Raw genomic sequence first — 13,468 nt, 5'->3', positions numbered from 1 at the left:
TAACACAGAAGTAAGCCCTTGTGCTTGGCTTTTAAACTGAGGGAGAGGGGCATGATTACAGGATTTATTTAGAGAAATGATATGATCCGGGCATAAAATGGTTACCAAAATCAGCATCCAGCCAGACTTCATGGAACTTTCCAGTTATTAATCACATGCGTGCACACAGAGGCATACTGAAATAAATGGTTGGCAGCGAATAGAAACACAGTCCCACCTGTACGCAAAACAAAGGATTAGCCTGTGGGACCTGGGGAGGACACACGGAGGATTAAATGCTTGAACTGAGGTCTGGAGAATGAACAGGGTGAAGAGGAGGGAAGCCTGTGGGGGAGGGGAGAGCAGACAATTCTAGGGAAGAATAAACAAGCATTAACAAAGAACCTGTTCTGTGTTAGCCACTGAGCAGTGAATACCAGGATGCTGCTGAGGTCTAAATTAGGAATAAAATGCCCTGAAGAAATGCAGATTTTAATTCCCACACCAATCTTGCCGTTTTTTACAGTTGATAAGTTGAAACTTAATTTGAAGTGTGTCCTTATTGAGCACCTATCTCATTTAAGCCCTACAACAACCCTAGGCAGTTACTAGTAACCACATGTTAGTATGAGCAGAGTGTGGCTCAGAAGTTTTTTTACTGCCCTAAGGTCTATGCTCTGGTTTTCTATATCCCAGAAAGGGAATCCAGAGTTCAGAACACAGACAAACTACCTGGCAATACCTTAGGCTAGTCCTGCGCATTAACGCCCAATGAGAAGTGTCTCCTTATCAAGAAGGAGTATAGAAAAGCTCCCATACCCTAATTGTGTGCTGGGACCTTTAGCTGCTATTTTACTTACTATTCCCACCAAATTGCAGATGTTATCGCCATCATATAGATTGGGAAAATGAGACTAAAACAGGCTGGGTAACTTGTTCAAGGCCACGAAGAAGTGGCAGAGTCAAAATTAATATTTAAGTCTGTGATTGTCTCCACTGCCCCTGGTTTTCTTAACGAGTTGGGTTAAGTCTGCAAATGGGTACACGGGACAACAATGCAAAGGAACTGTGTATAACGATCTCTTCAGAGAGCTGACAATAATGTCAGCGAGTTCCCAGGTGTTTCTCTATTATTTACTCCCAAGGACGAAAGAAGGAGAAAAGTGCTCCTCTGAGGCAATGCCCTGATGTCTACCTACTGCACACAGCAGCAGCTCCAGGCACGAGTAGACCCAGACCCCAAACAGGTGAGTCATTTCATGCAAAGCAACCTGAAAGACCTGGTTCAACTGTCCAGAGACTTGCTGCTCGCCCTAAAAAGTACCAGTTTCCAAGGGCTCCAGCGGGGGGACTATTGGAAGTCCAGTTTCAGGGTCTCTCCCATCTACTCTTTACTCTGGGTGACTGTCCTACAATAGCTTGTCCTGAACCCAACCGTGAACCACCCCCAGCAACCCCCACCTAGTTCCCCCAAACCAAACCACACTCCCCGGAGCCCTACATCGTGGATGGCCGGCAATTCCAGCAAAGCGTGGAACTGCCTGGCAGGCTCCGGGATGTGCTTGGCGGGAGCGCCCCTACCGAGGAGGAAGCCAAAGATGAAGAGTCCGGCGGCCAGCAGGGCCCCAGCGCAGAGCCAGCGCGTGCGGCGCCGAGCAACAAAGGTCCAGTCGGTTTCGTGAAGGGGATTCCACATCTTGCGGGGCGGGGTTGGGGGGGGCTTCCTGGGACCAGAGCCTCTGCTGCGACCCCACTGAGAGCCAAGGGCTCCCTCCGCCTGGGGCTGCGAGGATGGTACTGCCCTGCGCGCTGGAGTCCACTCTCAGTCCAGAGTCTAGTTTCTCCGCCCTGAAGTTATTTCTAGCCCTTCTCCACCAATCCCAGAGAGAGGGAGGCAATTGCTGTCGCGAAGGGGGAAGACGGAGGGTGGGACCCTGCTCCTTTAAAGAAACGCTTTAAAAAAGTTCATATTGAAAAGTTCTAGTTCTTGATTATTTAAAAATGAAAGCTAATAAAGGAAGAAAAGGAAGGAAAAAGAAGCTGTTCTCCTTTCTTCACTGCCAAACCAAAATCTGACTCGCAAAAAGAGGACCAAGGAGGATCACCAGGGTAATTAAATAAAATGCTTCCCTTTTGTCTGTCCAGGAAACTATGAACGGACCTTACTCCAGGCTAGTTGGTGGACTAGACTAAATGATCTCTCAAGTGCTTTTTTTTTTTCAGTCCGAAATCCTATGAAATAGTTTATAGCACTATAATGAGTAAAGTCAAGTAGAAAAAAGTGGTGTTCTGTTCTGACACTCTGTTGGATAACCAAGGAGGAGGTGGTGTCCATGTGAATTGCCACTGTGCTCTTTCTCCTAATGAATGTCGCTGATTTTAATAAATGTTTAAGGAATCATCCCCACCCCCACCCTTTGAGCCATTTTTAAAGAAACGATATTGGAACCTGCTGAAGGCAAGTTTTCCAGTTCAAGCTTTCATTCGTTCATTGAAAGTGTATTTATTAAATAGTTATTCTGTACCAGGAATTATGGGTACAATTATGTGTAAAATAAAGTCCCTCGCTTCAAAAAGGATTACAGTATCTGGGAAGATATACAAGTGAACGCAGTTACATTGTAGGATAATAAATATCATAATCAAGAGAAACAAGACAGTATCCCACTGGGTTTTGGATTATTCTCCAAGTCCTCACATGAAACATCATCTACCATCTTTCCTCAATAGTTGAAGAAGGGCAAACATGCGCCAGCCTTCCCCCCACCCCAAGGGAAGGGATTAATCAACCACACTAGTCCTTAGTCACCTCCTGTATAAAAGAAATGATGGAAGTGACAACAGAAAAACCTAGTGTTGCTTGCATAACCACACATTACATACTTTTAATTCTTTTTGGAAAAGTCTTGATAATTACATGAAATAATTTATGTAAAATGCATAGCACATTGCCTACCATATAGAATGTGCTAATGATATTAATTAGTTATAAATAGTATATCCTCCCCATTGGAATGTTAGTTCCAATGGTTGGGGGGGGTGGAATCCTTTTTATAAGATCTGACAGGTATTTAGTCATTCTCTGATACTAATACACTGATCCTTAGTTTTCTTTAAGTTTAATTGTTATCACTCTTTTAACATATGCTACTTTTACTTCCTTTCAGATTTTAAATATCTTGATGCTAGAGACCTATCTTATTCCTGTCTATTTTCCAGAGTTACATAATGCCTAGCATACAAAAACATTCTTTGAAATAATAATAATATGCTAAGCAATGACACAATTAGGAGGTATAAGAAATAATTACTGTTATTGAAGAACTTTAGTCAAAGTGGGAAGACAGGGCCTAAATAAAAAGATAAATAACAGTACCAGAAAGCAGAGATTATAAACCAAAAGAACAACAATAGCTTGTGTTCAGGAGAGCATTATGGGCCCATTGTCCATACTTAATACTTCATGTTAACCTCAATAGATCCTGCTGGAAGAACATCCTGAAATATTTCATGGTGCCATATACAGAAAAAAATCTGGTACTACTTTGTAGGTAGATAAAGTAAAATATGACCTGACAATCACCTTCCTCTCTACAGGCAGAAAATGGTAGATTCAGAATAGAAATATTAAATAAGGGAAAGATAATAATATACTTTCTTGCCTTTGCTACTACTAGTCAGCCCTCAGCTTTTACAGAATCTCAACAGCTCCCTGAGAGGAGGAATCATGTCTGACAGAGCACTTGGTACTCAATGGTTATGCAATAAATACTTTTAAATGAATGAATTGTATAGTAAATACCAGATGATGAAAAGTTATTACCTAGTTACAAAATTCTTTAAACACTAGAACCATATGGTGCAAAATGAAAGTATTTAATGCAGTAATGAGAGAGAGCATTTTTGTTCTTTACTAGTATGTACTTGTGTAAATCATTAGTCTAGAAAGCATTTCTTAATTATCACCTTGGCCCAAGTACTGGGCTGGGTCATAGAAACACCAAAAAATATTTTTTTGCTTAAGCTGGGACTCCTGACTCTGAAACTGCAGTGTTTGAGGAGCAGATGCTCAGTGGGGAGTAGCTATTTGGCCCCCACCTGTGCCTGGCGAGAATTGACTACAGTAAATCCTCCCCTCACCGCTCCCCTTATTCATGGTTTAGCTTTCTACAGGCTTATTTTCTGTAGTTTCAGTATGAAAAATTCCAGAAATAAAAAATTCATTAGCTTACTGCTATTCTGAATTTCGTGATGAAACCTTGGGACATCCTGCTCAGTCTCACTTCAGATGTGAATCATTATTTTATGTATTTACCACACAGTATCGGGCTAGGTTATAGTGATGCTGGCAACTTGGATTAACAAAAGGAAGCCATAAAGTGCTTCTTTTATGTAAAAAGTTGAGCATTCTTAGCTTAATAAGGAAAGAAAGAAAAGTTGTATGCTGAGGTTGCTACGTTCCACCGGTAAGAACAGTCTTCTACTAGTGAAGTTGGGAAGAAGGAAAAAGAAATTTTTGCTAGTTTCGCGTCTGAACCTCAAACTGCAAAAATTATGGCCACAGTGCAAGATAAGTGATTATTTGGGATGGAAAAGACATTAAATTTGTGGGTAGAAGGCAAGGCATAGTCTGTCATGCTTGATGATCCTGCTGATAAATCTTCAGAAGTCCAGTAGTTGTCTAATGCTATGTCACCATGCTATGTCATTACCTCACTTCATTTCCTCATGTGGGCATTGTACTGTCTAACACCATCACAAAAAAGGCTGAGTACAGTACAATAAAACATTTTGAGAGAGAGAGAGAGAGAGACCACATTCACATAACTCTTATTACAGTGCATTGTTGTAATTGTGGTTTTATTATTAGTTGTTAATTTTTTACCCTGCCTAATTTATAAATTAAACTTTATCATTGGTATGTGTGTATAGGAAAACACAGCGTAGGTAGGATTTAGTACTATCTGTCGTTTCAGGCATCTACTGGGGGTCTTGGAACATACCCCCTGCAGATAAGGGAGGGCTACCATATATGTAAGTCATAAAAATAGTTATATAGGCTAACCAGCCTTGGAGAGACTATATGTAATCTAACCCTGTTAGGATGAAATGACTTAAAACAGTGTTGACCAAGAATACTAGTATTTTCTTGTGAACTCAGATGGAAGAAGGCTTGAGAGCTAAAACAGACACTTGTCAGATTAATTTTCTAAGGTCTCTACTCTCTCTATTTTTAATTTCCCAACTCAGAAATTATATGTGGATTCCTGTGAACTATATAATGATTCTAAATTTTTAAACAAAGCCCTGTAGGCTGACTACATTTTAAAGTGTCATTTAACAGCATTCTCCATTAATTTCCCTGTCATATACTTTTATGTAATTTATTTAGCTTTGCTAATTCTGTTTACTCATCTATAAAATAGGAATAACAAAAGTTCTATTTGCACATAGTGATTTAAAAAGTTTAGCAAAAATGTCTGGCATTTAGATACCTGAATGAATGACAAACATAGTCATTCCATATTTCAAAAAAAATCATATAAAATCATTATCTTATTTGATGAAATCATTTTAAGTAGACAAAAATGTACCCAGAAATCTCTTGTGTTTAAAGCCAATGCATTATTATTATGGTAACATAAAGTTAAAGAAAACTTATTCATATAAAAACGGTAAATAAATACATTCCAAAGAATAAAAGTTAGGTATTCTCTGCACAACACTAAGATTTTTTTCACAAGTAGAAAGCGATCATGTCAGTAGAAATGGCAATGGGGATAAGATGAACCTGTCTTTGTACAGACATGAACCAAACTAATGAGCACTATACTCATTTCTGGGATCCGTTCAAGAGAAAACATTATAAATTATTTTAGCTATTTTTATCCCCAGCCTTGAATACATGTGCATTTTTTAAAAAAATACTTTCTTAAGGAAAAAACACTTCAATATTTTCTGAATTCTACTTAAATTATAAACACAGCATTCTTGAACTCTAAATTATACAGTAAATGACACATGCAGGAAGAAAAGAACTCTAACTTGTCTAAGTTATTACATACATGCATATATACATTTTCTTTGAATTTTTAATCTTTTTAAATTGGAGGGTGGTTATATGGGCATATGCATTTGTCAAACTCTTTGGACTATACTTTTAAAATCTGTGCACTTTTTTGTATATAAATTATAAATCAAGAAAAATGGTTTAAACAACTAGATAGGGTCATAAATGGGAATATTTCTTAATGATTTATTTAAATTCTATTCATTCAGAGTAATTAATTCCCATTCTTCTTATGTTAACTTGACCTACATTGGGGAAATCTTTGTATACAAGCTTTTTTATTTTAATTTAGAATTTTGAGAAATGAAAAACTTAGCAATACTTTTTCCAATCTAATGATGGAATGAGATAGTAATAGGACATTTATCATGGAAAAAAACGTTTGTAATCTCTAAGTAAAATGCAGTGGTTTTGCTCTTAATTTTTATTACTAAAAAAACTTATTATTTTAATAAATGTATATAGAAGTACAGGAAGTAAGAAGCTCAAGTAAACTTTCACTCTCCTCTCTCCCTTGCCACACTGTATCACCCTCCAGGGGTATATCCATACTGTAAACATTTGGTACTAATCTAAAGTACATACAGTACTTAAAAAATACAAAATGAGATCACATTATGCTTTTAATTTTAAAAAAGCTTTTAATTAATGTGCGCATACATTCAGAAAAGTACACAAGTCATAACTACAACCGGATAAATTTTTACCAAGTGAAAACACTAGTAATTCATCATCAAGATCAAAAACAAAATATCACCACAAACTCCAGAGGGTGTCCTCAGTCCTCTTTACTTCACTACCATTCACACTAAAGGATCCCCACTATTCCCCTCTTCTGACTTCTAACACCAATGTTTAGTGTTGTCTGTGTTTGAAATTTCTATAAATGGAATTATATATTATATGAGGTCTGTCCAGAAAGCATCCAGCCACGCACTATGAAAAATAGACATTGAAGAAGATACAATATACAAGAAACATTGTACATAAGACAATGATGCCTCAGTCCCCTTCAAAGTAGGCACCTTGGGACCTCACACAGTTCTTCCAGAATCTCTTACATTGTTCAAAAACACTCTGCAAAATACTTTGTTGAAATTGCCATCAGTTACCATGTTGTATTTTCCTGAATCTCACCAATGGTCTGAAGTCTCTTCCTTTTCAAAGGTGATTTAGTTTTGGGAAAAGCCAGAAGTCTCAGGGTGCCAAATCTGGGCTGTAGCTGGGGCTGAGTCACCTGGGTGATTAGATGTTTTGCTAAAAGACTCTTCAGGAGGCATGATTGATGAGTTGGTGTGTAGTCGTGATGAAGCTGCCAGTCACTAGTTGCCTATAGTTGTGGCCCTTTTCATCATATAGCATCTCTCAACTGAGGAAGAACATTGAGGTGGTACTCCTTATTAATTGTTTGACCTGGAGGGGCATACTGGTGATGGACAACACCTTCCCAATCAAACAAAACAAGCAAAACAAAACAAAATAAAACAGATAACATGGCCTTTATCTTGCCATGAATTTGCTGTGCCTTCTTTGGCTATGGAGAATTAGGCGACTTCCATTGGGACAACTGGGCCTTTACTTCTGGATCACAGCCATAGACCCACAATTCATCTCTGGTTATCACCTTGAGGAAATCTGGCTCATTGGTAATGATTTGAATCAAGTCATTAAAACTGCAGCACGATGTTTCTTCTGCTCTGGTAGCAGAAACCATGGAACGAATTTTGTCATGACATGTTTCATGCCAAGATCCTGAATTAAAATCTCGGACACAGTGGCTTTTGAAATCCCCAATCAGCTTCTAGTTCTCTCACTGTCAGTTGCTGATCTTTGTTGATTGCAGTCCATACATGTTCAACATTCTCAGGTGTTCTGCTTGTTGCAGGCCTTCTAGAATGTGGATCACTTTCAACACATTCTCGACTATCTTTGAAGCATTTGTGCCATGCTTTTATTTGTACTGCACTCATTGCATCATTCCAGAAAACCTTCTGAATCATCTGAACAGTTTCCATGGAGGAATGTTCAAGCTTAATGCAAAATATGCAGATTCATTGCTCTATTTGCTCAGTCATTTTGAATTCGATGGCCACACAGTACACATGCTCACTCAACAGCATCTACTGCTCCTACTGGCTGGTACAGTGAAGTCAACATTGTTCACATATGAGCATTCCAGCCCACTCACTTTGACTGCTAGGTTATATCAGCGTAGAACAAAATGTTCTTGTTATATTAATAATGGCTATATTGTTATATTAACAATATATATGTATACATGTATATGTGTGTATATGTAATATATATATATATATATAATATATATAGAAGACATAATTCTTTCACTCAGAATTATGTTTGTGAGATACCTTCAGTGGTGTGCTAGTAAATTGCCTCTGCCGAGGATGGAAAAAGCCCTCACTTACAGCACTTTCTGACTTCCGTGATTCAAGTACTCCCACTGTGGCAGATTTCAAACTAATAACATGATATAACTGAATGTGCAGTTGGAAAGAGATACCCATAATTCCCTCTTATAACCTGGTTGGGGCAGACTTCCTAATACCACTGGACCATATTTTTCCATGTAGGAATAATTCATTCATTCTCAGTACTATGGACTAACCAATTGTACAAATGTGCCACAATTTATTAATATTTATATATTCTCTTCTTGATAGACATCTAGATTGTTTTCATGTCTTAGCTATTAGAAATTGTGCTTCAGTGAAGATTCTTGTGCATATCTCTTGGAGATCATATGTATTTATTTCTATGGTTATTTATCTGGAAGTCACAGGTATATTTATGTTTAGCTTTAGAACATGGGTCTAGTTTTTATGTACCACTCTTACCAGAAGTGTTTGTGAAATTCCAGTTCCTTCATATCCTTGCTAAATAAATTTTATTTTCCTTATGACTAATAAAATGTAGCAGATTTTCTCATGTTTGCTGTGCATTTGGATTTCTATGTTTTTAGAGTGACTGTTCAAGTGTTTTGTCCATTTTTTAACTGTGTATTCTGCTTTTTTCTTTTTGTTTTGTACACATTTTTATATATAGTTATGCCAAAAATTTTAAATTTTTTTGTTTACTCAATTATGTAAACTTTTATATCAGTGCACAAGTTATCACCTTTATTATTTCAATATCTTTTTTGTAAAATATTTTAAATAATATATGTGAAAAACAATTTTCACTTCTAAGCTTACCAAAAATTCCTATGTGTTATCTGATTTTTATAAAAATTTAATATTTTTTGAAAGATTTTTAAATTTATTTTTAGAGAAGGGGAAAGGAGGGAGAAAGAGAGGGAGAGGAAGATCGATTCATTGTCTCTCATGTGCCCCCAACTGGGGACCTGTCCTGCAACCCAAGCACATGCCCTGACTGGGAACCGAACAGGCAACCTTTTGGTTAGCAGACTGGTGCTCAATCCACTGAGCCACACCATCCAGGGCAAAACTTAACATGTTGAATAAAGATGAAATCTGTCCTGGAAAGTAGCACTGGAAATTTTGTCATGAATAAACATTTAAAAGGAAACAGTGGCTCTTAAGAACTTAAAAAATAAAAAGCATAATGAAGTAGAAAGGGCCTTTTTATTCCACACATAGTAGAATAATCATAGAATTTTAGTCATTTTAGTGTGCTAACAAGCAAGATGGGTATGATTTGTAAGGGGTAAAGTGAAAATGGTTGCAATTTGCTTGGAATATAAAAGTAAGTACTCAGTGATGAATGGACAGAAATATAAGAAAGGTCATAGTTTTGAAGGTCCCTAGTTGGAATTCTGAGAAATATGTACTATTAAGGACTGAACTGAAGGAAATTGAGTTAGCATGTTTCTAAAGTAATATCTTCTTCAAAGCTCTTGAAAGAATATGGGGAACAGTAAACTGAAATTTCAATTAAAATGACACTGTCTTGGGGGAAAGGGCAATATGAATTGGAGACATGTTTCATTCACTATTTATTCCAAACTAGAAACTGAAAGCTACAATCTCTGTTGTTCTTTACTTAAAAAAATATATAATTGGAACCCTTCTACACTGTTGGTGGGAATGGAAAATGTTCTAGCCTCTATGGAAGATAGGTTGAAAGTTCCTCGAAAACTTAATAAGAACCACTGTATGATTGATTCAGCAGTTCCACTTCTGGGTATTTATCCCAAAGAATTGAAAGCAGGATTTCAGATACCTTAGTATTCCAGGTTCATTGCAGCCCTGTTCACAATAGCCAGGATATGGGAACAACCTAAATGTCCATCCCAATGTGGTACATACATACATGGAATATTGTTTATCTTTAAAAAAAGAAGGAAGTCCTGCTATATGTGACACAACAAGACCAAGATGAACCATGAGGACATTATGCTGAGTGAAATAAGCTAATCACAGAAGGGAAAATAGTGCATGCTTCTAATTACATATAGCATTTAAATAGTCAAACTCATAGAAGCAAAGGATAGAATGGTGGTTACCAGGGAGTCACTTCAGGGCTATAAAATTTCAGTTATGCAAGATAAACAAGCTCTAGGTATCTGGTACACAACATTATGCCTATAGGTAATAGTGTAAAGTATAAATAACAATACTTTATGTGCACTTAAACTGTTAAAACGTAGCTCACACATTAAATATTTACTAGAATAAAAATAGTAGATGGCTAAAAGGTCCAAATTAATAAAAATTTAGGTTCTAAAACACTAAATCTTAGACTCATTTAGGGTATTCATCTAATAAAAATAAACAACAAATGTTGAAAAGACAAAGATTTACACATACAAGTATATCTTTTCAAAGTTGTGACTTTAAAAACATACATACTTGGTTTTAAATCTATCTCAGTTACTCACATATGTAATTATAGGTGAACTGTTCAGTTTTACCTCTTCTATAATCCTAAGCACTCCATAGAAAACTCTCTTCTCGCCCTGGCTGGCATAGCTCAGTGGATTGAGCGCGGGCTGGGAACCAAAGTGTCCTAGGTTCGATTCCCAGCCAGGGTACATGCCTGGGTTGCAGGCCATAACCCCCAGCAACCACACATTGAAGTTTCTCTCTCTCTATCTATCTCCTTCCCTTCTCTCTCTAAAAATAAGTAAATAAAATCTTAAAAAAATAAAAAAATAAATAAATGGGCACATCTCTTAAAAAAAAAAAAGAAAACTCTCTTCTCAAGGCAGTGGCCAATTCTCTCTCTCTCTCTTTCTCTGAAATAACTGAACTTAGTAAAACTGTATAACCATGAGAGTTATCTAGACCCATAAAACAGCTATTCCTGCCAAATAGAAAGACCATGACAAGAATGTAGTTTTTCCATGAAGATCAGAAGTATTTAGACCTATCTAGGAAGATATTTTAAATATCATTAAGGACTAAAGAAAATCAAATCCAATGATTTAACTACTTAAGCAAGATTGCAGAGCCTTGTGAAAAGAATTAGGTAGTATCTAAACCCTAGCATGGAATCTAAAACCTGCAAGACTATTTAGTGAGTTGATATAGTGAGTTGATGCCTGTGTCACAGGCATAGCTGTCAGTATCTCCGGTAAATATCCAAATTTCAAACATCTAAGAGAGTGTCCTTGAAGACTCTGTGATGACACAGATGTTTCCCTGTGTGAACAAATATATTTTTTAAATATTTTATTTCTTTATTTTTAGAGAACGGAAGAGGGAGAAAGAGAGGGAAAGAAATATCAATGTGTGGTTGTCACTTGAGCGCCCCCTGCTGGAGACCTGGCCCGACACCCAGGCATGTGCCCTGATTGGGAATCGAACCAGTGACCATTTGGTTTGCAGTCCAACACTCAATCCACTGAGTCACACTAGCCAGGGAAGCATATTTTTACCTTTAAATATTTAGATTTAAACACAGAAATATATAGGTAATTGAATCCATTAAGTGTGAGAAATTTATTCATATTTAATATTTCAAAAAATGTGATATCTGATATTTGGGTGAATTTGGCCTATTCAGTTAGCTTTGACTCTAATATAACCTGTATATTGAATAATTGAGTTTATCTTTTGTGTCTTAAATTTAAATTACTTAGTGTATTTATATGCAGTTTGACTGAAATTTGTAAAAAAATAAGATTCCCTGTAATTATAAATTTAATTTATAGACTTACAAGAATTAATTTTAAGTATTGAGAAGGTTTTTTAGACAGATAATTGAAGTGCCAAAAATTAATGGAATAAATTAAATGTATAAATACCGTTTAAAATGTTTAACAGTATTTAATTAACTAAGTGTGTAAAATAAGACTAAGATTATAAAAGTCCTCATAGTTATTCTTAAAATTTGTTAGATTTATAGATAGAATAAAATATCTATGCTAAGTTAAAGAAGCCAAGAAGGAATTTAAATTCTAATTTCAGTCAACCAAATGTTGGTAATAAAATTCGAAGTAAAATTGTGAATAGGTTTTTTCTAATAACCTGCTTCCAAGGACATTTAAAAGAAAAAAATGCCACAGTATAGACACTTAGATAGTTTAGCATATTTAATAGATAGTTATTCTCTTGGCATTTTCTCTTCTAGACTAGATCACACTGAAACCTGAGGGCAACCAGATCTGGTGCTGGGGCTGCCTGTCGCTTTTCAGGGACTGGATTATAACTGCACTTTTATTCACATCAGAGGCCAGCAATCTGAGAAGGTGGCAGGTAAAACCCTAAAACCTGCCTTCTCCTGAGCTTCCAGAAGCAAGTTGATATGGGGGGAACATAGGAATTTGTGAGGGGAAAATTCCTCAGGGCGCAGCACCGACATGCTGTTTCTTTTTGGAGGAAGGGGTAGGGAAGCTGAAAGAGTAGTACAGCTTCTCCCCAAACTCACACCCTTTGGGAAGATGTTCTCTCTCCATTGGCATTAGCATTCCTCTCTTCCTCACACACCTGTGGTATTTCCCAACTTCAAGGAGAAGTTTCAAAGAAGTCCGCACCAGGGTGATTTAAGCTATGTATTCTCTGATCATGGAGGAGAGGTATAAACCATTTACTCTCAAGTGTTTTTGGTTAAGGGAGATAAGTTCTTGCGATTCACCAGCTGGCTGTAAGTTGCTCAAACTGTTTGGCCTTATTTAATTTTCTGGTGTTGGTTTCCCCATCCCACTTGCCCAAGAATTTTCTTTGCTTCTTACTATCCTGTCATGATACTACTTCTCTCATACTTGTTACAGAACAAACAAGGGGGGCCTGGGACGATATACAATTATTGAAAGAAGCCCCCAGGTCCATTATGTCCGCCGCCAGAGGAAAGGCGTCTCTCAATGCCAGAGATTTGTGAAAAGGAAAGTGAATGTTTATTTAATGCTATACAAACTTAAAGTAGTGACCTAATGTCTTTATCAAAAATCCTAAAGTACCTTTAAAACACCCACAAACAGACACAGTCCTTCCTTCCCCT

The 13,468-nt window shown here is 37.0% G+C and overlaps 1 protein-coding gene across 2 annotated transcripts in view; it reads right to left on the bottom strand.

Annotated features, from left to right (window-relative positions):
• FOLH1B (folate hydrolase 1B) overlaps positions 1-1,779 on the bottom strand; it is a 62,910-nt gene extending 61,131 nt beyond the window's left edge. For both annotated transcript variants that reach the window (XM_045818289.1, XM_045818288.1), the window contains exon 1: positions 1,561-1,779. In XM_045818289.1, coding sequence (XP_045674245.1) covers positions 1,561-1,675 — 115 coding nt within the window. In that variant the 5' untranslated portion in view covers positions 1,676-1,779. The remainder of the gene's footprint in view (positions 1-1,560) is intronic.
• Between the last annotated feature and the right edge of the window lie 11,689 nt (positions 1,780-13,468).

This window comes from Phyllostomus hastatus, unplaced genomic scaffold (genome assembly GCF_019186645.2).
Source record: "Phyllostomus hastatus isolate PE091 unplaced genomic scaffold, TTU_PhHast_1.1 phas_scaffold_317, whole genome shotgun sequence".
NCBI lineage: Eukaryota > Metazoa > Chordata > Mammalia > Chiroptera > Phyllostomidae > Phyllostomus > Phyllostomus hastatus.
This window is presented reverse-complemented; position numbering and strand designations above follow the sequence as displayed.